Source organism: Heloderma suspectum, chromosome 2, assembly GCF_057233095.1.
Source record: "Heloderma suspectum isolate Gila_16-S chromosome 2, 16-S_ref, whole genome shotgun sequence".
Lineage (NCBI taxonomy): Eukaryota > Metazoa > Chordata > Lepidosauria > Squamata > Helodermatidae > Heloderma > Heloderma suspectum.
The window spans coordinates 187379114-187406974 of record NC_139459.1 but is presented as its reverse complement, the minus strand read 5'-3'; the positions used below and the strand labels follow the sequence as shown (position 1 = coordinate 187406974).

The window sequence follows — 27861 nt, the reverse complement described above, 5'->3', positions numbered from 1 at the left end:
CCAGCTTGTACTTCCGGTAGTTCTCGGTTCGCATACTGCTGAAGCCTAGCTTGTAGGATTTTGAGCATCACCTTGCTGGCATGTGAAATGAGCGCAATTGTGCGGTAGTTTGAACACTCTTTGGCGTTGCCCTTCTTTGGAATTGGAATGTAAACTGACCTTTTCCAGTCTTGTGGCCACTGTTGAGTGTTCCAGATTTGTTGGCATATTGAATGCAGCACTTTAACAGCATCATCTTTTAGGATTTTAAATAGCTCGGCTGGAATACTGTCATCTCCGCTAGCTTTGTTGTTACTAATGCTTCCTAAGGCCCACTTGACTTCACTCTCTAGGCTCAAGTCCGGCTCAAGTTCAGTGACCGCACTATCATGGCTATCAGGGACATGAAGATCTTTCCTGTATAGTTCTTCTGTGTATTCTTGCCACCTCTTCTTAATCTCATCTGCTTCTGTTAGGTCCCCGCCTTCTTTGTCCTTTATCATGCCCGTCTTTGCACAAAACGTTCCCTTGAGATCTCCAATTTTCTTGAAGAGATCTCTAGTCTTTCCCATTCTGTTGTTTTCCTCGATTTCCTTGCATTGTTCATTTAAGAAGGCCTTCTTGTCTCTCCTTGCTATTCTCTGGAACTCTGCATTCAGTTGGGTATATCTTCCCCTTTCTCCCTTGCTTTTCGCTTCCCTTCTTTCCTCAGCTACTTGTAAAGCCTCATCAGACAGCCACTTGGCTTTCTTGCATTTCTTTTTCTTTGGGATGGATTGAGTTGCTGCCTCCTGAACAATGTTACGGACCTCCGTCCATAGTTCCTCAGGCACTCTGTCTATCAGGTCTAATCCCTGAAATCTATTCCTCACCTCCACTGTATATTCATCAGGGATATGATTTAGGTCATACCTGAACGGTTTAGTGGTTTTCCCGACGTTCTTCAATTTCAGCCGAAATTTTGCAAGAAGCAGCTCATGATCTGAGCCACAGTCAGCTCCAGGTCTTGTTTTTACTGACTGTATGGAGCTTCTCCATCTTTGGCTGCAAAGGACATAATCAATCTGATTTCGATATTGACCATCTGGTGACATCCATGTGTAGAGTCGCCTCTTGTGCTGTTGGAAAAGAGTGTTTGCTATGATCAGCATGTTCTCTTGGCAAAACTCTATTAGCTTTTGTCCTGCTTCATTTTGTACACCAAGGCCATGCCTGCCTGTTATCCTGGTGATTTCTTGACTTCCTACTTTAGCATTCCAATCCCCTATGATGAAGAGGACATCTTTTTTTGGTGTTAGTTCTAGAAGGTGTTGTAGGTCTTCATAGAACCGATCAACCTCAGCTTCTTCAGCCTCAGTGGTTGGGGCATAGACTTGAATTACTGTGATGTTGAATGGTTTGCCTTGGATTCGTACTGAGATCATTCTATCATTTTTAAGATTGTACCCCAGTACTGCTTTTCCCACCCTTTTGTTGACTATGAGTGCTACTCCATTTCTTCTAAGGGATTCTTGCCCACAATAGTAGATATGATGGTCACCTGAATTAAATTCGCCCATGCCTGTCCATTTTAGTTCGCTGATTCCCAAGATGTCGATGTTCAATCTTGCCATCTCATGTTTGACCACCTCCAGCTTACCTTGATTCATTGATCTGACATTCCAGGTTCCTAAACAATATTGTTCTTTACAGCATCGGATTTTCTTTTCACCACCAGACACATCCACAGCTGAGTGTCCTTTCGGGTTTGGCCCAGCCGCTTCACTCTTTCTAGCGCTACTTGGAAATACCCTCTGCTCTTCCCCAGTAGCATATTGGACACCTTCCGACCTGAGGGGCTCATCTTCCGGCGTCATCTCTTTTAGCCTTGTGATACGTTCCATGGGGTTTTCTTGGCAAGAATACTGGAGTGGGTTGCCATTTCCTTCTCCAGTGGACCACATTTTGTCAGAACTCTCTGCCATGACCTGTCCGTCTTGGGTGGCCCTGCACGGCATAGCTTATGGCTTCACTGAGTTACGCAAGCCCCTTCGCCACAACAAGGCAGTGATCCATGAAGGGGACCACAAGGGCTACAAATTGGTTATCCTTACTCAGGCACATGCAATAAAGCTAGGCCCAGAGTGAAAGCAATGCAAGAGTCAACGGGGGGGGGGGCAGTTTATTTTTATTACTGGATATTTTAAGTGTCCCCTTTTATAGAATTAGTACTAAAAACTAACTGTCCTTGGTGAGGCTTTGGAGCGAAAGCAAAAAATAAAATAAAGTGTATGAAAACCAATAACATAGGACTTGGTACTTCCTTCCAAATATGCTTTTAGCGATCTTTGACAAAAGGCAGAGACTGTTCAGTTTAGGTCCTCAGATTTAATCATTTCTGCTTATTCCCAAGCACAGCTGTTCAAGCTACTTTAATTGACCAGGCCTTTCAAGTCATTTAGCAGGATCTTTTGTAATATTTAAACACGAGGACTTTGCTTCTGTCCTCTGCAAGGCAAAGATTGCCTGCTGCCTGTCTTTTTTTATCTTAAAATGTCTCATTTTGTAAGCATCAAGCCTACCCTAGAGAGAATATTTTTTGTTATAATTAGTGTTACAGCCATCAAATGGGCTTTGGACAAAATCTGTTGTTAGGACTGTAGCAGGTAGGGCCAGCTTAAACAAAGGATAGGGCACTTGATAACGGTTGCAATCCTACATACACAGTTACCCAGGAGTAATCCCCCACTGAGAACAGTGGCACCTACTTTTAAATACATATGCATAGGATGAGACAGTAAAGGGAAAATGTTCAGCAGATGTAGTTGTCTCCTAGCACCAGAACACTAGTAGAAACTGTACCTGCTGTAAAGGAGAAAAATATATATCTCCGCACCATTCAGCATTTTATAACCCTAACATATTGTCCCCTCTAAACTAGAAAGTCCTCAAACATTTTGACATCTGTACACACATATGCATAGATGTTTTGACAGCTGCAAATGATACAGAGATCAAGTACTGTGGTCCACCACACATAAGGTACTTCCTGCAAGAGCCATGTCTCATAGAATCATAGAATAGTAGGGTTGGAAGGGGCCTACAAGGCCATTGAGTCCAACCCCCTGCTCAATGCAGGAATCCAAGTCAGAGCATCTCTGACAGATGGCTGTCCAGCCTCATCTTGAACGCCTCCAGTGTCCAGTCTCCACTGCCCGAAAGAGAATATTCTGGCAGAGCTTTTGTTCATCTCATATGTTTCCCACTTACCACAACTTTTCTGGAGTGACATGGAAGTGTGGTCTTCTTACATCCTCAAATATCATGTTTTTAATTAAATGAAGGGAAAGGAATGCCTGATAAATGCCCTTACATTGCTCAGCCTGTCACTGAGCCTGCCATTCAACTTATGAGATTTCATCAAGTACAGATTTCACGTGGCTTGGAGCTTAGCTTTAGATGGTAGAAACTTGCTTTTTTCCCAGCCAGCATAAAAGTCAAGAACTCAGAATGCTGTATGGGGCAGGGAGAGACTGAGGTTCTGGACCCAAGACAGGTATACAAACAGGTATTGCTAGGACACAGCCTTGCCTCTCCTCCCTGGAATGCTCCTGACAGGTGTTTTCTCCCCTCAGCTTACGAGAAGGGCAAGGAGCTGAAATATCACCCTTCTCCTCCTCCTCCTCCATCACCCTTCCTTCTACAGGCTGTATTCTGGGATATCAACACCTGCACTTAACTTAGAAAGAGAGGAACCTCTGCCTTCTACTGGGTCAGACCCTTGGTCCATCTAGCCCAGTACTGTTGTTACTGACTGGCAACAGTGACTCTCCAAGGTTTCAGGCAGGATTCCCTTCCTAGCCCTTCCTGGAGATGCCGGGGACTGAACCTGGGACCTTCCGCATGCAAAGCACGTGCACCACCATTTCAGCCTCTGGGCCTCTTTCACACCAGCACAAATAAAGATGCCAACAGTGGCAAGGCTCTTATCCCTGGGGAGTGAAACTAACAGAGCAGTACAGTGACCTGTGAAAGACCCAGGACAGGCAGCAAGTGAACATTTACTTTCAATACCTTCAACACAAGTGTGAATCTTGATTACATAAAGCTCCAAAACTGGTTCTGTTTGGAGGTGCTGAGGCAAACCTACAGGATGCCCTCCTTAACTGGCACAGACAGAATCAGCATACAGAAATAAAACATTCATCCTTTGTGTTTTTATTTTCTCCCTCAAATACAGCCACAAAGTTGTCCATCTCAGGCAGGCAGGCAGGAATTCCTCGGGCTCCAGATGACTACCTGTGGACAGCCTCCAGGTAGGCAGCATGGCAGGTAATCCACCCCAAGGTGCACCTGACAGAAAGAAGATGCACTCCCAAATGTCAGACTTCTCACTAAGTCAGAGATTTTCAGTGTTCTGGGGTTACACAGACCAGCAGGGAAGCTGGAGCTGTTTGGAGGGCAAGCCAAGTGTGTGCTGGCCTTCAGAGCTCTGAAAACAGCGGCTGTTCCCGGGCACTGCTCCTGCTGCCCAAGGGCATGAGGGGACTTTGCCCAGGGCTGAGAGAGGGGAACTGGGCAGTCACAAAGAAGAAGGGAATGTGACTGATCCTTCCAGTTGACCAGCACTGAGAAAGAGACAAAAATGCAGCGTGAGCAGACAGGACAACACTAGCATACCCTGTCCTGGCCCTATTCCAGCATTCATCAGCCAACTGATTCTATCATGCTGTTTAAGGATGGAAAACTTGAACCCAGCCTTTTCCCAGCCTGGTGCTCTCCAGATGTGTTGGACTACAACCCCCATCATGCCCAGCCAAGCATGGCCAATGGACCCACTAGCTGGGAATGATGGGGGTTGTCCAAAGAGCACCAGGTTGGGGAAGGCTGCTTTAGCCCAACTCTTGCTGCAGGGCAGGGCCATTGTGTATATCCTGCACAATGAGTCTTGTGCCAAGAAAAGTTGGATTCTGCCATCGGGAAAGATGATAAAATGTGGCATATATTTGCTGTTTTGCATCGTTTAGCCCCGTTATGATGGTTGCGAGGAACCCCACCCTCCTGACCTGGTCCCTGAATTGTCAATGCCAGACATTCCTCAAGTGTTTCTTTGCCGCAGTTCTTCCCAAACTGTGTGCCAGAGATGCTGGTGTGCCATGAAAGAACACTCCTAGTGTGCTGCAACAAACAAGTAATGAGGCTTCAAAACACCCGCCCATGGAGGAAGCTGCAGCGCTCTGTGTGAAGTGCTGCTCTGGGACTGCCTTCCCATCAGCTTCCTTGGAGAGGGGGGGAACTCCAGGATCTCCTTGCATTTAAAGCAATTGATTCAGTCAGTCACACCCAATGGAGGGATGCAACAAAATTACTTAACCTCAAAGGAGTGGGCTTGTTGCATCTCTGTATGAGTCGCTGTTTTGGGCTTACCTCCTCCCAATAAAACAGCATGACCTCCTTTGAGAGTGGGTAATTTATACTCTTACTGATGAAATATAAGCCTTTTCAGTTGTAAGAGTGACGCGTGCCTCCTGTTTCAATTCTGGAAAATAATACGTGCCTCAGCTATCAAAGGTTTGGGAAACAGTGTCTTAAGGGCTAGAAGTGTGATTGTAAATAACAAACTTGAGATTCTTGGGTTCCTGAATTCTGTACAGAATCATGGAATACAAAACCTTGACTGAGATTCCAACCCACCTACCCTCCAAACAGATCAACCCAGGCAATCCAGACCACAGGATGCCAAATCAGAACTGTATCTGCCAAGCAATTGTTCTAGATGTCTCATGCAAACGAGCCAAGCTACACATTGCTGGAAAGCGATGCACGCCAGCCATCAGCCAGTCTGTCTTGGGGAAACCCCCAACCCTAAATATGGTGACTGGGGCATGCTAGGAGTTGTAGGATTTTTTTCCTGACTAAGTATATGTAGGATTACACTTTAAGATCCCAACTGTGAACAAAATGCATCCCTTGACTTTTTCACCCAGGATACCCTAGCGCTGACCACAGGATCCTGGCCACGCAGAGGGCTAGCAGCCCATGCTAGTCCTAACAGTCATCCAGATGGGCTACCATGGACTCAAACCACCCCTCTCCCCGACCTAATGTATGGGTCCAGCCCACCAAATAAAGCCCCTTACTAACATGCATTGAAGATATAGGCTGTTGGTACACCTGTCTTCTTATCCCTAGTACTATTAACCCCTGTCCACTGAACTCCCTCTAGGCACTGCTTAGACAAGATAGCAACTGCTGGGGTGACTTTCACCTAAGGCAGTAAGAAGCCTTTCTGTGAGACACCCCTCAACATCTTTAGCAGTTGGAGACTCACCACTGTCAGAAGGGCTCCTTTCTTAAAGCAACGGTGGAAAGCAACCAGTTGGGGCTGTGCACCATCTTCACCCTGTAAGAAACCACTGAAGAATGGCGGAGGAGAAAAGACAGAGAGGGGCCATTATTGCAAGGGACACTCACAGGCTTTTGCGATGGTGCTGAAGGCCTGTATAGGTTGGTCTCTCCCATTGTACCAGCCACACCAAAATGTGAGTGAAGGCAACTCTGCCCATTCACCCCTATGGTAGAAATGCCCTCCCAGAACATCCGAGTGGCACTACCTCCTGCTTCCCTTGGAAGCGCATAAAGTCTTCGGCTTAACCCTCTGGTCTACATCCCCGACCCAAACAAAACTAAGCACATGCAACTGCATTTGGTCACGTCTATCCCTTGTTGCCTTCCACCATCTCCCTTCCCCACAGTAAAGTTAGGCGTATTAATTGCAAGCATTTAGACCCTGCTTTTTCAAGGTTCCCAAGTTGTCACTGAAAAACTTAGAACCGTTTATGTAAATGAAAGCAAACATGTTCATGTAAAACACCATGCACACTAATGGCATAATACCAGTAATGCCAGTGCAAAGGAGGAGGAGTGATGGCATCAGAAATCTGGCAGGTGCTGGGGGGGGGGGGTGCGGTAAGAGGAAGCTTCTGGGTACTGTCATCAGCCAAAGCAGCGCAGAGGCTGTGTCTGCCAATCCTGCACCTCTCGCAGCCTCCGCTCTAAGGGAAGCATTGCTTCTCGGGTAGAGCACGCCACACGGTTAAGCGGAACACTTGTAACACAGACAACCAGATCTAACCTTCAGATCTTATGGAACATCCTTCTCCCTGGAGATGCACCACTTCCCAGCCTAAGCATCTTTCCCCCCCCCCCACATAACACAGCAAGATTTTAGTAACTGGCATAAGGACGCTGAGGCTTTTAAAAAGGTTTGATCAGTTTTAAGGTAACAATAAATGGGTGTTCCAATGACTACATTTACAGTTCTCTTTGGGACAGGGCAAGCTTAGAAGGCAAGTAAAAAGAAACAACAAGGTATAAAACTTTTAAGAATACTATTCTTAAATTTAGATTATCCATCTAGCTGCATCGGTCATCCACTTGGGATGGGGCAGAATAAATATCTAAACAATTATCCTTAAGAACTAGGGTGGTTAGAAAAACCAGAAGCTATTTAATATATGCTACCCCCCACTCCACTCCACCAATATCCCGTAATGGTAAGAAATGGTCTTTTTGCCTAAGTCTCCAATTCTGTTTTTGGGTGGGAGACAAGGATGACCCCATTTAAATGCAGGAATGTTAAAAATCCCCTCTTCAGTCTTCCCATTAGTACTTCCACCTTGGCTTTCAAAAATAGCTGTAAATTTGGCTAAAGGGTTGGGGGTTACTGCTTTTATTTTGGTATTCTTTCACCACATATGCTTTAGATGTTGCAACCACCTTGAGATAAGAGGCTAGCTATAAATATTTGAAGTAAATAAATTAGGGCTGTCACCTGAATAAAGACATCTCAGTCACTAAGCTATGAGTTTTAACTTGAGTAAACAAAAATACATTCTGAGGAAAATAAGTATTTTGGGTTTTTTTAGATAATGATGCATGCCCATGCTGTAGCGGGAACCATTTTAGAAGTGGCAGGCAGACCCTGGGGTGGGAGAGGGAGAGGAATTCCTCTTCTAAGATGACACACTGCTTCTATATTAAAAATAATGTTTTTTTAATCTGCTGCCCAATCAATCAGGGACTGCTTTTAAATCAAAAAGCTTTAGGGTATGATCCACAGGACAGCGTCCTGGGGCCCTGGGATACTGTGGCCTCACCCTCCATTGGCAGAGAGGGAGGTCTGCTTGTGGAGGTCCTCCCTGGGTGGCAGAAGCGCTTTCCATAGCTGTGGCTGCCACTGGTGCTCGGACAGCAGGCAAGGGCAAAAGGGGGCATTCTGGGGGTGGGTGGGGGAAGCTTTGGATCTACCAAACCAAAAGCTCCATCATTCCCTGGACACACACCTAGAAAACGGGGAAACTACACCAGCACGTGGACTGAATTTCCTTCCCATTGCTAATAACAATAATAATTTATAATAACAATGTATAATAATAGTAATAATATATCATTATTATTAGTTGGAGGAGGGAAAGTGAGGAAGGAAATCAACAAAATGATACAGTCCTAAAATAATGTATTGAATAACTTAATCATAAACAGTGTATAACAGTGGAATCTTGTGCATATGTAGCCGCCTCATACCAAATAGTTTTTAGCCTGTTAGTTTTTGGCTAACAGTAGATCTTCAAGGTCTCTGGAGATACCAGGGATTAGATCAGAGACCTTTCCTAGGTAAAACATATGCTCTCCTGTTTAGCTATATCGCATTGGATGGAAAATTTAGCAACTTAAAAATATCAGTGTGTGCATTTTAAAAAGGCATGCTCCTTTGGGTTTATGGCTTCGGATGAGCTTAAAAGCATATGGGCAGTTCCTGGTGAAATCACAAAAGCCAGAGTCAACAAGGAGGGGCTCAATGCGGTTATCAGCGACTAGAAATTCAGCGCCTTGCATTGCCTCTCCCCCCAAATATGCAAAAGAGCAAACAAATTCCAAATTTGCTTAATCTGAAGAATTTAGGTTCTTCGGTACAGAGTTTTGATATTTTTCTTTTTAAATGCAGTTTACCCCAAAGGTGTGTCTATGGCACTTTCATAGTAGGAAGTGCTTTGCAATTCTTACTTGTCTTCACAAAAACCTCAACTTATGGGCTAAGGTACAACGACCACATATTAGATCTCCAATGCAGATATCACTTCCATGAAGAAAGCCGCATTCACCTCCCACATGCTCACCCTCATATGCAATGAGCACATTGCAAATTCACTGCATGCACCCACCGGACGTCTGCAGCCAACTGCAGCTTCCCGTGATGAGTACGTACAGGAAAACAGATGTGCATTCTTCACACCCAATCATTAATGCTACTTCTGTGAAATATAGCTGTCATATGTGAAACAGCCCCTGAGTAAGTTTGCAAAATAGCATTTGCAAAAAAGGCAAATGCTATTTTGGGCTGCATTCATAGAAGCATCGCTTCCAAATCCCGGGAAGTACTAGTTCCCCTCTACTCAGCACTGGTTAGGCCTCATCTGGAGTACTGTGTCCAGTTCTGGGCACCACACTTTAAGAAGGATGCAGACAAGCTGGAGAGGGTTCAAAGGAGGGCAACAAAGATGATCAGGGGACTGGACACAAAGCCCTATGAAGAGAGACTGAAAGAACTGGGCATGTTTAGCCTTGAGAAGAGAAGACTGAGGGGAGATAGGATAGCACTCTTCAAGTACTTGAAAGGTTGTCACAGAGAAGAAGGCCAGGATCTCTTCTTGATCATCCCAGAGTGCAGGACACGGAATAATGGGCTCAAGTTACAGGAAGCCAGATTCCGACTGAACATCAGGAAAAACTTCCTGAGTGTCAGAGCAATACGGCAATGGAACCAATTACCTGGGGAGGTGGTGGGCTCTCCCACACTGGAGGCCTTCAAGACGAGGCTGGACAGCCATTTGTCAGGGATGCTCTGACTTGGATTCCTGCATTGAGCAGGGGGTTGGACTCGATGGCCTTGTAGGCCCCTTCCAACCCTACTATTCTATGATTCTAAGTTCCTTTTTATTTCGTAGCTGGGTGGAATTTAACCATGAAGCCGCCTCATCCAATCACAGCATGCCCCTATCACTGAGCTATAGGAGGACTACAACATCTGGTAGAGCATCTGGTCTGCATGCAGGTGGTCCCAGGTTGAGTCCCTGGCATTTCCAGTTAAAACAAAAAAGGGAAGTCAGGTATCAAGTGATCGGAAAAACCTCTGCCTGAAACCATGAAGAGAGCTGCTGCCAGTCAATAAAAGACAATCCCTGGCTAAACGCACAAATAATCTGACCTGATCCAATGCATGCGCCTAACATGCTGACACAGGCATACTGGCTCTGATACTGGAGGCAGTACTAGTCCTGATGGCTATGTGCTACCTCCAGTACCAGAGGCAGTGAGCCTATGTACACCAATTGCTGGGGAACATGGGCGGGAGGGTGCTGTTGCACTCATGCCCTGTTTGTGGGTTCCTGGTCGACAGCTGGTTGGCCACGGTGTGAACACAATGCTGGACTAGATGGACCCTTGGTCTGATCCAGCAGGGCTCTTCTTATGTTCTTATGACACCTACAGCACAAGGGCTAGAAGGATGTGAAGCTTGTAGGATCCATTTCCAGTGTAAGATCAAACAACCAAAACATGTCAATACAAACCACGGCAAGAGTTCAAACACAGGGCTGTTGCGGGTTCGAAACACAGCAATGATGGCCCTGCAGCTGGAAGCATCACAATTTCCTGCCAAAAGAAAAACTAAAGGTAAGGGAATAGGGTGATGCATACCAAGACAGAGTGTGGGCAGATACCGGGCAGATCCTAGTGTTGTAAGCTTGTAGCTTTAAGGCCATGATGATAGGCTTAAAAATGTGGGCTCTCCAGAGACTGCTACGGGCAGGATGCTCAGTGGGCTGGGCTTCAGTACCTTGGATAGCTTTGTGCCTCTGATGCCGAGCAGACCTTCTGGCAAGGAGCTTACAACAGAATACATGGGGCTTCTGGGTGATCTCCCACCCCTCTAATGGCCTGGCTCAAACTTGTTTAGCATCAGAGACAGAAAGACACCAGACAACTATTTTATGTTTATCTTATTAGAAAGAAAACCACAGCTGTTTCTTTGCAAAGGGCACATCAGTCAGAAAGGAACAGCATTTTTCATTGAATATGGAGCCAGGAGGAAGCCGTCTATGTGCAAATCGTTGGGCTTTTCAAGGATACCAGAGTCTTTGCTTATTTGTTTCCATTAAGGGGAAATGGAAGAAGCAATTTTATCTTGGGATTAAAGATTTAGTAGATCAACTGATGGCTCATGTAATGAGATATTGTTGCTCTCATTCTTGTGGAGATTATTTATATATTGGGGGGGGGGCATTTTTATAATGTTATTTAGCCTGAGCTTTGGGGATAGGACAAGATAGTATGGAAGGACATTTGCTCTTTGCTTATAGCATGACAAGGCTTGAGCTGGGGGAAGGCTGGGTCAATAGTCCTGCCCTACGCTTTCAGTATGGACTAGATTGTCTTTTCCAGCACAACCTGATGCACACTTACTTGGGAGTAAGCCCCAATGAACACAGTGGGACATACTTCCAAATGGACATGCATAGGATTGCACTTTTAATTCCTTCCGTGTTCGAATAAATAGAAATCAACCACAGTGTTTGTGGGGATCATAGCATTAGAGTCAGATGGTATTACTCTGGGAGTAGAAGGTGAATGCACTGCAACCTGAAATCTAGTTCACTCTCAGCATCCAAATGGGTTCCTTTTCTGCAAAACGCCACTGCCCATCAGTTATCGCTCCTAAAGATTCAGAGAAGGCCTGTCTGATTTGGAATCTCATTTTAGAAATTTTGAATGAAGGTGCAATCTGGACCTCTCGCTCTCTCTCTGAAGCTCCAGCTTTAGAGAGAATCACAGAATGCTTTAAAATGCAGATTAGAGAAGAGTTATTTTAAGCTCCACAAGTGCAAGCCGTTTCATGCTCTTAAGCTTACGCACGGTGTGCCTGCCGTCTCTTCAAGAGGACAGGGTGAAACAAAGGGCTGTTTCTCATTTCACTTTTAGGAGCAGGGTACGCGTGCGCAAGTACAAAATGTGCACATACTTGGTCGAGTGAGAATGGATTTTTTTAACCCTTGCCCTTTCTTCAAATACGCATGAACAGTAGCCTGAACCTTTCCCAACTACTGCTTGTTGTGTTGCTTTGAGAGACACACACCACAGAATACACATGCATGCACTTCTCATTTGGTGAAGTATGCATGTTTTTTGAGCGTGCATACTCATGTACGGGTTCAAGAAGAACAACAAGACAGGCTCTAAAATGATGGGAATGGGGTGGGCCAAGAGGAAGCAAATGGAACATTCTTACCATGATGCTTTGGCCCTTAACCCTAGCTAGATATAGAATCATAGGGTTGGAAGGGGCCTACAAGGCCATCTAGTCCAACCCCCTGCTCAATGCAGAAAGCCTGATTCCCAGGCGGTCTCCCATCCAAGCACTAACCAGGGCTGACCCTGCTTAGCTTCCGAGATCAGATGAGATGGGGCGCATCCGCTTTCCCCACTGCTATCTAGAACATCACTGTTCTGCACCAAAATGAATTTAAATTCTGCATCAAGCAAAAGTGAATGTTGCAGCCAGAATACAAAATTAAAATTAAGCAGGTTAGTATACATTTGGTCTTATTTCTTCACTTATCCCACCGGACACATCACAAAGCTTTAGCCCACTTAGGGCGCAATCCTAACTAGTTAGGTAGCTGCCTCTGAACTCGGAGGTGACCACCAATCCAAAGCAGGGCAGGAGACGCACAGAGGGGATCGTTCCCTCCGCGCTTCTCCTGCCTTGCTTTTTTGGCTAGACAGCCAATTGTAGCTCTCTAGCCGCGGGAGCACAGGACAGGGAAGGAGGCTGCTGCACGACACGTGGGGTGTGTCGTACACACAGCTATGCTCTCCCCACCCCGGAACGCCCCCAGCTACGCCCATTTCCGGCTGCTCCACGCTCCTCTTGCGAGCGCGGAGCTGTTCCACGCTGCCTCTGAGGAAGCGCAGAAGTGGGGGGAGGTCAGTTCCCGGAAAATACCATATCCTGTGGCTGTCTAGCTGCTGTCTAGTGGCCACAGGATTGCTCCCTTGATAGCTAGAACTCTTGTGCATCCCCTCTCTGGCTCCCAATATCCCTCTCTAGCTCCCGGTATATCATCAGGAATTATTCCAACGTGGTGAAACTTATTACTAACCAGAGTGGTGTAGCGGTTAAGGGTGTTGGACTAGGAACAGGAAGATCCCGGATCAAATATCCCACACAGTCTTGAAGCTCGCTGGATGATCTTGGGCCAGTTATTTAATTTTAAATTATTTCTATAGTCCTTTAAAGGTGTAGCACCCCATCCTACCTCACAGGGTTGTTGTGAGGATTAAAAAAAAAAAAAAAAGGTGGGGGGAGAACCATGTACACCTCACGGCGCTCCTTAAGAAGGGTGAGATATAAATGTAGAAGCAGAAAAGAGGCGAAATCTCAAAATGGTGGCGAAAAAACCATGAATTTAATAAAATAATAAAATGTCCTTATAAAAATGGTGAAGATACCCAACTCATTTCGGTGAGACCTTCTTCAGGGGCACAGGAATAGTTTTCCTAGGCAGGAAGGGTATTTCCTAGTTAGAAGGTTTTGCCTTACTGGGAAAACTGCATCCTTGTGCCCCGGAAGGAAGCCTTCACCCAAATGTGCTAGGCATTTTACTATTCTAGAAACCTGTTTATTTATTTAGATTACATACTATTTTTTGTTTCGATATGTTTGGCGCAGCCTCCTTTTGTACTTATAAATTCAACAAGCTTGACTAGTGAGACGTGTGTATGTGCATTCTTTGCTCCTTCTACCTTAAAACACATGCAAGGAGCAACTAGGAAAGGACCAGGCTGCTGCTCATGGGCATCGGGAAAGAGGGCAAACAACAACATACCACCCACTTGACAAAACATTTTACCTGTGTACATATGCCCTTGCTCGAAAAAGCAAATAAAGGATTATCCCCCTAAAAAAAAAAAATGGAGTTCTCAAATTGCTGCACTCTTGAGCTGGACTCCATATTCCGCATTGGCACACTGCGTGGAACACACACAGCTCCTTCCATCTCCCCGTGCCTAGTCAGATTTCTGAAGATGGAAGACTTTACCTCTGATGACAACTGCAAGCCTTTCGCCGCTTGGGTCCCAAACCATGGAATGCGCTTCTCCTCCAATCCTGGAACACAGGGAGACAATGAGTAAGCCAACCAAGGCAACACAGAGAAATATCCAAGATGACATCCATCTTCAGGGGCACAGTAATGCAGTTTTCCTAGGCAGGGAAACCATAATGGGAAGAGAAGGGTTGGGATCAGGATCAGGATGGGGATGAAAATGATCACCCCCTTGGTAATTATAGTTGCATGCACAGCATTCAAACGCTGCTTATTAAGACTACGCATTTTAAAAGATACAGATAAACATAACAAAACTTTTAGCTAAAACAGGCCGTTATTTATTGCCAGGGATGTGCATATTCTGCTATGGGTGCAGAATTCAACATCCTGTGAACCTCAGGGGATAAGATAAAATAAGTGGATTAGACAGCCAGTTCCCCAAAGTGGTGTCCTCCAGATGTTTTGGCCTAGAACTCCTGTCAACCAACTCCTATCAGCATGGCCAGTGGTCAGGGATGATGGAAGATGTAGTCCAAAGGATCTGGAAAGCATCAGGTTGGGGAAAGATAGGCTAGAAAGTGCATGTGCAGTGCCTCGCAGAACATCACAAGCCGCATGGAGACTGAGCAAGTGTTCCAGCAGTGAGGTGGGTAAGGCTTCAGAGCCACAGTATACACATTTCTGTCCCTCCACATGGATCAGAATTAGGCAAAATAAGCAAAAATATGAGCATTCCAAAGCAATAAATATGCACTTAAAGAACTTCTTAGAAATAATCCCATGTTTTAAAAAACGTTCTCTCTGAAAACGAGTGCATTGCGAGGGGCTCCTTTTGTTTATAACAGGAAATGGAATGGAACTTGAAGCCTTTCTGATCACTGGAAATGCTGCTCAGGAAGAACCTCCCTCCCCACAATCTGTCATACTTATGTTTTCATGCCTACCTTTGCAGCTTTAAGAGCTAGAATCTTGCACTACCTAACATTCCCCTCTGTACTTGTATGGTGCTCATGTAGAAGCACGGTATACACATAGCTTTGTCTACAGTCCCTTCCTCTTACCTCTCCTCCCCATACAAAGTCTCAAAGGTGGTCTCTGACAGATCTGCCACAATGGAAGCCGTTTTGGACCCACCAACCTGCCCTTGCTGTTCGCCTGAAATACAGGAGGATGGAAGCATCATTACAAGGGGAAAAAAGCAATAGGAAAATGGCAGAAGGGAGTTTTTAACTACAGAAAAGTGCTAGTAAGCACAGGATGATAAACAATTCTGTGTGGCAGGGTACAAAAACCAAGGTCTGAAATTAAAGAGAGTTATCTTTGTGGTAAACACTAGGTAGGGAGAGCATTACAGCTGCAAGCAACTTTCTGAGAAGATAAATGCCTGTATCCAACCTCTGATCAGCTACAAAGTTTACTGGGTAGCTGTTCAAGAGTCATTCTTCCTCAGCCTCACAACACCTCGCAGGGTCACTGCGAGGACAAAACGAACACCACGTATGCTGACCTGGGCTAATTAGATGAAGGACAAGATACAAACAGGGTAAATAAGCACATGAGAAATGTCAAATAGCAGAGATCCCAAGTGAACAGAAGGTCACTGAGTTCAATCCCCTGGCTTGAGACAGGATTTCAACTCCTTGACCCATTCATAATCTGGGTGGGCAGTGCTGGCTCTAGGATCATGGAGACCCTTGGATAAGGCACAGTAACAGCCGGACTAAACACAAGAGAAACTATGGGGCTGTTCACACAATATGCTAACCCACACTCAGTGGCTGAGTGTGGGCTGTTTTGAACTGTAGGCTGTTTGTTGAACCATGGGTTATCGTGTCATCTGAACACAGCCAAGGTGGCTTGTCAACCACACAGTGTGGCTTGTTAACCACCCTGAACAACCCAACAACAAAACCATGGGTTCTCAAGGTGGCTTATTCGAGAAAATAACCCACACCACATGGTTAACAAGCCACCCTGGCTGCATTCAGACAACATGCTAACCCACAGTTCAACAAATAACCCACAACAACCCACACTCAACCACTGTGTGTGGGTTAGCATGTTGTGTGAACAACCCCATCTGTATTTTTCCCATACATTTACCTGGTATAACAAATATAAAGCGTGCGTGTGTGTGTGTGTGTGTGTGTGTGTGTGTGCCCGTGTGCGGGGGGGGGGGTCGGTTCTATTCTTTACATGAAAAGGAGCTTGCAGGGGAGGGAAACAACCCACCCCCTATGTGATCCTTTTCATGTATTATTTTATTTATTATTTATGAATATTTATATATCGCTTCCCATGTTAAAAATCCCAAACAAATGATAAAACAATAAATTATAAAAGCGCAGCAACTTTTAGGCAAATTAATGCCTCGGAAACGCCAGGGTAAACAAGTTTTTGGTAACTGTTGAAAGCACAAGATTGCCAGTGCCTGCCTTATCGCAGAGGAGACGTCATTCCAGAGGGAATGGGCCACCACTGAGAAGGCCTGTTGCCATGTTGCTGCCAGGTGGGACTCTGCAGGATGTGGCACAGTCAACAAGGCCTTCTCTGCAGATCGTAGTGGTCTAATGGGCTTATATGTAATGAATAGATCTTACCCCACCACTGGGCGTGGCTGCCCTTTCACCTCTGGTTTGACACTTAGCGCAGAAGCAGCAGGGCATGCAAACTGAGAATCCTTTTACACTGCAACACAGCGCCCATGGAGGCCAGAGGCAAAGTGATCATGGCAGCACTGCTGGAACAGCGGGCCCTTTCTTGGTCTTTGGGACCCAGCAAACGCCCAACTTCACCACCCTCTGGAGTTGGCACTGCATGTTAACCTGCAAAATCCTCCAGACCTTGGTCAGCATGCCACTAGCACAGCACAGAAGCAAGCATCTTGCCAGTAAATAGTTTAAGCAAACGGGTTGCGCTATATACGACCTGTAGGACAGACAGAAGGAAAACACACACGCTGGCCGATCTTTTCTTGCAAGAAGTTCCTTTCCAATCCCATACAACTGAGAGAAAATGCTTACAACTCCAACATCTTTCAGATGTACGGTGCGGCTTTCTTGGCGTTTCCCTGGAAGGATTGGGGGGGGGGGTCATCCTGTCCCCCCCCCATCCCCAGTTTCCTAGCACTAACATCCAAAGCTATGAGGTTGTGCTTACCAATACAATGTCTGCGCCCCTCAAAAAAGCAGAATTCTACATCCCATGCAGATTTGCATCTATTTGCTGATTTTGTGCAATACCTTCTGCTTCTGCTTGCAGCATATGTTATGCAACACAATCAAAACTGTGTAAATAATAGGTATGGATTAGGAGCTATGCAGGACACTAAAGCCAATCCATGGACCAGCAGACAACTTGTTCAGCACCGTACCATCACCCACACTACACACACAGACACACACCGTTTCTGAGATGGTTGAACATTTCCTTCATGCTTTCAGGCGTACTGCTGCAGCCTTAAGGGCTAAATCTTACTTTATTTAAAAATGACAAAAGCAAAGAGGCTGAGATCTGTGCACAAAACCATTGCCTGGATTTCCAGAATCCACACAGAATACTCACACCTCATATACTCACCACTGTATTCCAAGAAAGACAAGGAGTATATCACTGATTCACCCTGGACTGTGAAGAGCAAGCGACTGCCATCTGGACTCCAGCAGCCAGTCTGGGGAGGAGTGGGGGAAGAACACAGGAGACACACAGGCAGGCGAACTTTACACTTAGGCAAAACAAAGCGTCTAGAATCCTGTGCTAAAGACATGTACCATGACTTCCAAGATAAGATATGCCAAGATCTCCAAATGGGAGCTTGCCGGGATGGGCACAGTGAAGGAGGGAGAGATCAGGGATTAATACATGAGAACTGATGATGGGGCAGAAAAGACAGATAAAGTGAGGCTTTGATGAGTCAGGTTGCTGGAAGTGGGGCTTTGAAGAGGGTGCATGTGGTCACGTGAGTAATAGATGGGCCCACACCTGGGAGGCCTATGTTTTAAAAAATGTCAGCAAAGCCACAGGCTCATTGGGCAGGCTTCATGAAACCACACACTGTCTCACAGCCCCAATGACTGCATCTTTCCAGAGCAAATACTGATCAAATTCATAGGTCCTTCCTAAGGACAAACAAGATCAAGTAACGTAACCCACCGTGTGAGCTATTAATAGGATGGGCTATCAACCTAAATAAGAACTAAAAGGCAGCAACAGAAATACAAGGAGGGCTGGATTTCCAGCTGTTTTTCCCCTTGTCAACACATTCTCCCTGCCCACTTCCAAAGCTTTCCTCCATGATACTCCCCAACATACCCGACAGGGGCCTTTGATAGTGGGCCACTTCTCGCAAGTCCACATTTGAGCCTCCCACACCCTGCAGAGAGATACACAAGCCGGTAGAAAGAAGCAATTTATTTTTTTATTATGTTTCTATACCGCCCAATAGCTGAAGCTGTCTGGGAGTTCACAAAACAAAACATATAACCGTAAAATACAAAAATGTAGTAAAACATAACATATAAAACAAAGCAAAATTGCTTGCAGTGCAATTAAGTCTAAAGAAATGCTAGAAGGAGAACTGCAGCAATTAAGGCTTCTCCAGATAACCTGTCATCATGGTCCAGGGCTACTGAAGGCTGAGGGGGCTGATCCCAGACTGCTGGCTCTTAGGCCTTCTCTACTCACCTGAAGACTGCTGAAGGTGTAGCTGCTAGTACTTTGCTGCCATCAGGTGACCAAGCTAGATATGTGACCCCACCTCCTCCAAACCACTGCAACTGGATACAGTTTTCTGTGGATACATCCCACACCTAACATGAACAAGGTCAAAGAGGGGAATTAATTTCTGGAGGAAAACACAGCATCTCTCCAGCACCTTCTGCAAGAGGCAGCTGAGAACCAGAGAGGAAGCACAAATCCATCACTTTTAGACTATTGCAAGAATGTCAGCTGTCTGCCTGGGAACAAGCTCGGACATAAACGCATTTTGAGGATGCCTGCAGGAAGCGTTTTCACATCCTTTTGCATGAAGTTCACTGCATAAGAATGTCATTATGAGCTTTGCCTGCCACAGCTTTTGCGCTATTCCTCCACCCTCACACACCGTTAACTGCAGAAACACTGCATCAGAGCATAAGAAAAGCCATGCTGAATCAGACAGAGGTCCATCTAGTCCAACATTGTGTGTACACTGTGCATCACACTCACAAGCATGGCAGTATCCACAGGTGAGGCAGACAGGAGCAATCCTCCACTGGGTGCCCAGGCCAGACTGGTGATGGGGCTATGACCCGGGTGGCTAAGCACCTGGGCGCAGCCAGATGAAGGCCTGCAGGGACAAGAGACAAAGACAGTATCATTCCTCCAGGAACAGGAGAAATGGAAGCACAGAAACAATAAAGGCTAAAGACAGGGCTGGATATATTCTGTGCACCTGAGATGGCATCTGCTGTCCAGCGCAGAATTCACCACCTGGAGAATGCCAGCTTTCAACACATACACACGTGCAGCTCCTAGCACAGGAGGAGGAAAGCTGGTGCCCTCCAGATATTTTGGACTACAACTCCCATCACCCCTGACCATTGGCCATGCTGGAGGGCACCAGGTTGCCTAGCCCTGGCCTAGGGAGAAAATCAGGAGCCACAGAGGGCTAAACAGCAGTTCTAAGAGTCAGGAGGGGTTCCAGCACAGTGTCCCTCCTCAATGGGTAGCAGAAGTTGGGTGTTATACGTATTGTACTCGTGTGTACTCATTTGTCTGCATAAATTAGTCAGATAACAAATGGCCGGGGGGAGGGGGGGGGCTACAGAGTATAAGCAGCTCTAAGGTAGAAAAAGTTGGGGTGTGGGAAGAAAAAAGAAACTGGTAAGAGACAAGAGCCAAAGGATGCTTTTTAAAAAAAATAATGGTGGGTGGAAGAATTGGGGGTCATGGGGAGGGGGGGAGAATAGCCCTCTTCAGTCTCAAGCATCAGAAATCTGCTAATTGTTTCCTCAAAGCACAAGTTGTGACAATGATCAACTGTGCTTATTGGCCAACATGGGCCTCCATCACTGAGCAAACTGCAGGCGGGCCTACGGCAACTGGCTGGTTACCTGGTAGAGAGAGAAGTGGGATCCAAGTGCCAAACCAGCACACAGCTCTGGCATGCCACGGCAAGGATGGATGCGCACAGCGGCTTCCATGCCAGCAATGCCACATTCCTCTGGAGGCGATGCTTCAGGATTGGGACTGTGGCACTGGAGAAGAGAAGCAGGGCACAGGAAGCTATAGGGAAACAGAGTGAGAATCCCTCCCAAGAGGGCAAGCCATATCGGAGCAAGAATTGGTAACTGGCGATTTGCTCAAGGTCACCACGTAAGCTTCATATCCTGGGGCTTTGACATTGGATTTACTCCAGGCCCAAGCCATGGCGCTACACTGGACCTGGCCCAGGTTCATCCTCCATTACAGTTAGCGCTGCAATGGCAGCTACGTAACTTCCTGTTTGTGTCAAGTAACAACACCAAGGGGAATAAAGCAACTTCTTTCAAACTGGCCCGTGGTCCTCTGGCAGACTGTGACCTATTTCTGGTGGGTTACTTGGCACCTGGAGGTGGCCAGGATCCTTGCAAAGCATGCTGGGTTCAGATGGATCATGGCGTGATCCCATCACCAAGACACTTCTTTGGTTCTTATGCAAAAGCGCACATTCAGGATGACGTCACATAGATAAATTACGCACAGCTGTTATGAGAACTGAAGCATGCAATCTTGAGTTGTAAATTTCTAGACACACTGGCGAGCCAAGGGCAGCCTAGCTAAAAGGCAGGCTGAACAAGACTGAAGTCGGCCCACCCGTTACAGAATGCCTGCCTTTGAGAACTTTAAAGCGTGGTTGTTTCTGCCCCCACTGACCTACTCAGTCCCATTTCAGGGTTGGGCTCTGCTATACAATTCACCTTTTCCGATGACAGTTTGCAAACTGATGTGATAGGTTGTGCAGCTAGAGAGCTAAAGCTTCCAGAATGTGTATAGCAGCCTTCTCCAACCTGGTGCCCTCCAGTTGTTTTGGACTACAACTCCCAGCATTTCTGACCATTGGCCATGCTGGCTGGGGCTGATGGGAGTTGAAGCCCAAAACACCCAGAAGGCACCAGGTTGAGGAAGGCTGGTGGACAGCATGCATTGTTCAAAGTTGCCCGCGAGCAAGTAGACGGGCCCAGCCTGGCCTAACGGAAGTGCTTCAGCTTAAGTCTGCACAGGGAGGCTGCGCCCCTTACCTGTTTGCATTGTAAACGCGGATGGAGTCATCCAGCAGGGCCACGGCAAATTTGCTGGTGTGGGGATGCCAAGCAAAGGCTCGGATGGAGCAGCCTGCCCTGGATAGTCAAGACAGGGGGCGAGAAGGGAGCGTTAGGCATGCTGCGTCGCACAGTGGGAGCTAAAACGTAGCAGCAAGACAAATTTGGGATAGGTGAGACCAAGGGTGCACACTTGAGAAAATCTAAATGCAAACTGGCTGCCCCTGGAAAACACAACAGCCACCTTGCATTCATAATCAGGATGGCTAAGCACTGCTAAGAAGGAGTTTCCTCTCCAGCCAATATTTTAACGCATGCTTGTGGGTGAAGTGAGGATTCCAGTTTGCGTTGGTGATTAAAAATACAGAACCAATGGGTTGTAGTTATTCCAGGATTTAATATTATTACTATTATTATTTAACATTATTCTCATCACTGTATTAACTTTCTTAGATGCCTTTCTCCCCCGCACCCAAAAGACTCAAGGTGACTTACAATAGAATTAAAACGGACAAAATTTAAAACAACTTCCCATTTAAACACAACCGCTTTAAGGAATGTCAGCGATGACCATATATGCCATCAAATGCGTGGGAATAATAATTCTGAGTAAAAGAGTGATTTTGCACATGGGTGGCAAAAAAACCAGTGTGTGTTTGTAGGGATGCAATTAATAAACATGTGTTTGTATGGATTGTAATTAAACAATGTGTGTTTGTATGGATGCAATTAAGGATTCTTGCAGAGATTATTCAGGAAAGAGCTGTTCGTGACTGGGACGCGCAGCCTGACTGCCTAAATTCAAGCAGGGAGGCCGAGGTTTGCCTCTGTACCCAAGGGGAACTCTTGAGTGCAAAGTGCCCATTGGATGCAGAGGCAGAGCAGGCCCTATCCATGTGCTCCGCGCCCCAAAGCCACAAGCTCTGAGCTGCAAGGGGGCAGGGGCTTGTTTTCTGCCCCTGCACCCCAGCTCCAAGCTTAGAGCTGGAAAGAGGAGAATATTTTTTCCCTGACCTCATGCTGTGTTTGAGATGTAAAACCAGGTCAGGGACAACACCCTGCTAGCCTTGGCGACAACTTATTTTGAGGTGACCAGCGAGGCCTGCCAGAATTTGCCAACCCCTGCCTAGATCCTACAGAACGAAGTATTACATGTGTGCCATGAAGCACGAACACATAGGACTTACCAGTCCACAGCCTGGGAGAATTTTGATATCATGTCTTCACTCTGCAGCTTTGGAGAGAAGGACAGATGGAGAAAGGATTAGCGCTGCGACAGCAACTGCTCATAATCTGACCAAGTTTTAAAACTGGAACTAAGGCAAGCCACGCTCCGAATACAGCCCTGAAGGAACTGGGGGTTGCCCCATGTGAATGAAGAGGAAAAGGTTACCTCCATTTTTTAAAAAATGGAAATACTGCTCAGCTGCCATAGCTGGTACTTCAGCCAACTCCCAGTCTGGACTGCTGCACTCTCTTGCCACTAACCACCCTTGCCTTTTTGCCCTGCTCAGGCCTACTTTGCGCAAACCTTACCGACAAATGGGGAAAGAAGGAGCCATGGAGAGAGGAAACCCAACAACAGAGCGCTAACGTACAACGGGATCCAGCTTTCACCCACCGAAGAGCTGAAAGGCAACAGAGGAGATAGCATGGTGAACACACCGCCAACCATCTTCAGGAAGGAGTGCCTCCCGTTCTTTGTGCTAGGCTCCTTTTACAAAGTTGTCCACACACAACGGTGTGGCAATCTTATTTCTAGCCAGATGGATGTTTAAGTACTAGGAGCCAGGTCTGCATCAGGAGCACAGCTATCATTCTGTACAGCCCTGTAGGTAAGTGGAAAAGAGGACAGGCACATACGTTCACCTTCAGAACTGTCTTAGCGGGGGAAGTTTGAATCATGAGTCAAAGAAGTGTGGAGTCTCATGACAGGGGCCAATAGAGGGCTGCAGGAGCAAGTGAGCAAAGGGCTGGATGTGCCTGATCTCAGAAGCTAAGCAGGGTCAGCCTTGGTTAGTGCTTGGATGGGAGACTGCCTGGGAATCAGGCTTCCTGCATTGAGCAGGGGGTTGGACTCGATGGTCTTATAGGCCCCTTCCAACCCTATGATTCTAAGTGGATGGGGGGGAAAGGCCCTACCCCATAAACAGAAAACACCTTTCCTGTGAAAAATTAAAGAAAAGGAAGGCTCAAGGTGTATAACTATTTGGAAAGATACCTAGCTCCTTCGCAGAGTTCGTCCAAGACTGCTCATTCATCCCCTGGTCCATGTCACCTTCCTCCTCTGCATTCGCAAGCTCTTCAAGCACTCCGGCCACGCCAATGTCACACCTGGGGACAGAGTACTGCATGAAATCTCTTGAAAGTCAAACAGAGGTCTGTAAGTATTTTATTTTCAGCATGCAAACTAGTAGTGGGCAAAGATACTTGATTTTTGTCATGCAAGCCCAGAGCCTGGGCTCTGGATGCAGATTCTCCAGGGTGTTTTTTAAGCAGCTCTCTTAACCAGCATGAAAAGGAGCTTGAGCACATGAAAGCAAAAGGCTCAGAGAAACCAGGGCTGAAGCTGCTTAGCTGATGCCAGTCAAGGGGTTGGGGCACACACAGAATATCTACAGGGTTAATTACAGGATTAATATCCCACGCCCTCCCCAATTAGGCTGAATTAAAGAGAGACGTGCATTTCGGCATCACAGACTCTGCTAGGACACATCTGCATGCTGATAAATGAGAAGTCCCACCTGGGTAACAAAGCTATGAAGGCTACAACATTCCAAATAAAATTGGCATCAGCCACCATCCAGTCCCTTTCCATACAAGTTGGACAGGAACATACAGGGCTAAACTAAACATGAGGTTGGCAGAGCTGTGTGTTTAAATGCAGATCTGCTCCAATCACACTGCAAGAGGGGTGTGTGTGTCTGTGTGTATATGTATTTTTAATAATAAAGGGAACATGCATGCAAAGAGTACAGAACCTTCCTTCCAACCACAGCTTACCTCCCCCACAGTCTGTCCCCTTGTCTCCGGAGGTGCGTTTCCCTTCAGGCAAGCTCCCGTACTGGAAGTGTACATGGCTCAGAGAGAAGTGCCAGAAAGAGGAGCTGTGGGGAGGTAAGCAGCAGGAGGGGGAGGGTTTTGCACTCCTCACCTGCATGCCCCATTTGCTGTTAAGAATGGACTACCCCGAACACACACCTGCCTCTTTTCTTATGTATTTGGGACAGATCTGTGTTTGGCGCACACTCACCAGGCATTGATGCACCTCTTCCAGAGTGACTCACAGTGATGAATGAAGGCGGGCTTGGTAGTGTGTTCCAGTCGGCTGTGAGCTTTCAGAGTGTCTTTGCGGATGGTCAAGACAGGCACGTCCTCCAGCTGTACAGTCACCCAGACAATCAAGAGGGAGTGAAAAGCCTTGACCAAACTGCTTGAACAAAAAGAACTGGGAGACAGAGAATCAACCAAAGCAAAGGCCTCATCTAGGCTTCACTTTTGGAGCAGCACAATAGACAGAAGTCTGCCATATTATTTTGCCAGTCTGCAAGTGCAGATCAAAATTCATGAACGCAGAATTCAGAATCTGGAAAATATTGTCCAATAACAAATAATAATAACCAAATAGGTTTCCCTTCAAGCTACAAAAATATACTTTGTGAAATCCAAAAAGCTAGAAATGGTTAAGAAAAATCCTAATTAAAAGCATGGAGCTTCATTCTCTGCATAGATCCTTGACCCTGCCCGCTCCACGTGACTAGCAGGAGTAGAATAAGTTATGCAAAATACACAGATCACAGAATTCAGGTTTTCTTGGATCAGAACTTTATTATTAATTTTAAAGTAACATGCACCCCACCATATATATTTGCTTGCTATACCCTCTTGTATCCTCCACATTTATTCTTTTGAATACCTTCCTCTGGCTGAGTGCTCCTTTTTGGATTTCATACCTAGGTGACAAAGAGCATATTTAATGAGTAGCTATGGAGGCCTTTGGACAGCAGTAGCCAGACTCAGAACTCATACATTGTTTTAGAGCAGCTCAATTGTGGCTCCCAGACAATATCTAGAACTTTGAAGCTGGCTCTCTCAGTCCCACTGAAAATATTTAATTCAGCCCAGCCAAGAAGACAGAGATAAAGCGCTGATCCACCAGAGGCAGATGAGCCTTTTTCTGTTCAGCTAAGCAGAAAAAAAGATCAGTCCACCTTTCCTCCCTTGCCTTACTGCTCCCCCTCATAAAAATATTGCAAAGTACAAGCTGGAATACCTACTCCAGCCTTCCCCGACTTGGTGCCCTCCAGATGTTTTAGATTCCCAACTCCCATCAGCCCCAGCCTGCATGGCCAATGGTCAGGAATGCTGGGAGTTGTAGTCCAAACAGCTGGAGGGCATCAGATGAGGCAAGGCAGACCTACTCTCTCAAGGTTGCCTGCTGGCAGCAAGGGCAGGAGGGCCATAGCTGGCTTCTTCCTGTTGTCAAAAACGGTTCCTTACCTGTCCTTGGAAAGTAAGTGGGAGCTTCTCATAACTGCGGCCAGAAACCAGGGCATTGTTAAATTCATAAAGGGTGATGTCTCCTGGAGGCGGTGGGGGTGGGAAGAGCGCTAGGGAACACATCCTCCTAGTGATCCAGGAAGAAGCAGAGAGGAGGGAGAGAGTTTATATTCACAGAGCCGCACTATGAAAGCTTCCTGCAAAGCTCTATCACTACTGCTTATGGTAGCGATAGTGACCACCACAGGGTTGTGTCCAGCCAGTTTTGGTCACTGTATATCTACAAATGCATACACACCCACTCGCACAAGCGAAAGAAGTTTCTGCTAAGCTCTACCAAATCAAAGCTCTGCCTAAACTCCTGCTAAGCTCTATCTGAAGAGGCAACAGAACTCCCACGCCCCAAAATTGCATCTCATGTGCAACTTTGGCTCGCTCTTGCTTTGCACTAGACTGCTGGCCTCTATCACAATGCAAACTTAGTACTCCAAGCTTTTACTATTAGATGAAAAAAATGTCCTATTTTCAGACTTTTTAGTAATCAGTTTGACTTGGGGTATATGTATACCAAATATCAACAGCAACAGCAAGAACTCCCTTTTGAAAATCAGAAATCAAGACTATCAGTAACATATTTTGAATATTAATGCTACAATCCTACACACACTTACTTGTGAGTAAAGTCCCATCCACCTCAGAGTGACTTACACACAAGCAAATAGGCATAGGATTGGGCTGTAAGTGTTCTCAGCTTGTTTCAAAGACAGAGCCAACAAATCCATAGAAAATTAAGTTAATCAGTAGCATGATGACAAAATGGATCCTCCATGTTTGGAGGTAATATGCCACTAAACACCAGCTGCTGGGAGTGGGCAACAGTGGGAAACTACTGCCTTAACACTTTAGTTGTGGGTTTCCTATGGAAACATCTGGTTGGTCGTTATGGGAACTAAAGAAGAGCCATGCCACTGATAGCCTTTTACTCCATGTCCAATCCCCTTTTAAAGCCATCCAAGGTGGTGGCCATCACTACATCTTGTAGTAGCTAATTTCAAATGCTAACTGTGCACTGTGTGAAGAAAAACTTCCTTTTATCTGTCCTGAATCACCCACCAGTTGGCTTCATGGGACGACCTCGAGCTCTAGTATTACAGGAGAGAAAAACATCTCCTTATCTATCTTCTCCACGTGATACATAATTTTGTACACCTCTAGCATATTTCCCCTTACTCACTTTTTTCCTAAGCTAAGCAGTTCCAGACCTTGTAACCTTTCCTCATAGGGAGTCGACTGTTTGGTTGCCCTTTCCCCAGCTCTACAATATCCTTTTTTAGGTATGGTGATCAGAACTGAGAGACACGATGCTGGACCACCAAATGAACCTGTGGTCTGATCCAGCCAGGCTGTTCTTAAGTTCTTAAAGCTGCAATATTACGCACGCTTACCTGAGCCTATGTTACTAACGCTTATTGTTGTTTGCTAATGTTAATACGGTGACGACGATGATGGCTGCAAGCTGTTTTGAGTTCATTTGAAGGAACACGGGATTAAGGAATAACCCTAAAGAAAAAAAAATAATCCTGAATTTAGGGCGCAGCCCTATGCACGTTTAGACAGAAATAAGTCCTACAGCTCCCAGCATTCCCCAGCCAGCCAAGCTGGCTGGGGAATGCTGGGAGCTGTAGGACTTATTTCTGTCTAAACGTGCATAGGGCTGCGCCCTCAGCAGGGCTTACTTCGGGAAGTACACGTGCTTAGGGACGGCGCCGTAGATGCTGGGACCACGCCGACGCTGCATGGCGATGCATTTACTGAAGCCCCCATTAAGAACCCTTCATGAAAGGGGAAGACAAAGGACGCTTAACCCCGTCCGCGCGCCCTGCCACGCTCATCCAGGCCACCCTCACTCACCCTGGGCAGGAACTGCGGCCCTCCCTACGTAGCTCCGCGGCAGC

At 46.3% G+C, this 27861-nt stretch overlaps 2 protein-coding genes across 20 annotated transcripts in view; one reads left to right on the top strand and one right to left on the bottom strand.

Annotated features, from left to right (window-relative positions):
• LOC146353573 (leucine-rich repeat-containing protein 3-like) overlaps positions 1 to 11227 on the top strand; it is a 20511-nt gene extending 9284 nt beyond the window's left edge. The window contains exon 4 of one of the 2 annotated variants that reach the window (XR_014788098.1): positions 11026 to 11227. The gene's annotated coding sequence lies outside the window, so the exon portion shown is untranslated. Of the gene's footprint in view, positions 1 to 1696; positions 2259 to 11025 lie in introns of those variants that run through there. The other variant, XR_014788097.1, reaches the window with a different exon arrangement.
• AAAS (aladin WD repeat nucleoporin) lies at positions 2563 to 27861 on the bottom strand. 18 transcript variants are annotated; one of them, XM_084836781.1, is made up of 19 exons: positions 27818 to 27861; positions 27352 to 27466; positions 25907 to 26033; positions 25323 to 25359; positions 24660 to 24787; positions 23628 to 23740; positions 22943 to 23034; positions 22594 to 22640; positions 21386 to 21484; positions 20219 to 20362; positions 19332 to 19452; positions 18810 to 18934; positions 18438 to 18498; positions 17706 to 17796; positions 15188 to 15281; positions 14118 to 14185; positions 10590 to 10671; positions 6290 to 6374; positions 2563 to 4586 (listed from the first exon to the last, which is right to left on the bottom strand). In XM_084836781.1, the coding sequence occupies exons 3-19, from the start codon at positions 25972 to 25974 to the stop codon at positions 4443 to 4445; spliced, it is 1599 nt and encodes a 532-aa protein (XP_084692907.1). In that variant the 5' UTR covers positions 25975 to 26033; positions 27352 to 27466; positions 27818 to 27861; the 3' UTR covers positions 2563 to 4442. The 18 variants fall into 18 exon arrangements, with proteins under 18 accessions (XP_084692907.1, XP_084692906.1, XP_084692908.1 ...); XM_084836787.1 differs by having other exon boundaries at positions 4126 to 4311; XM_084836780.1 differs by lacking the exon at positions 25323 to 25359 and having other exon boundaries at positions 27643 to 27861.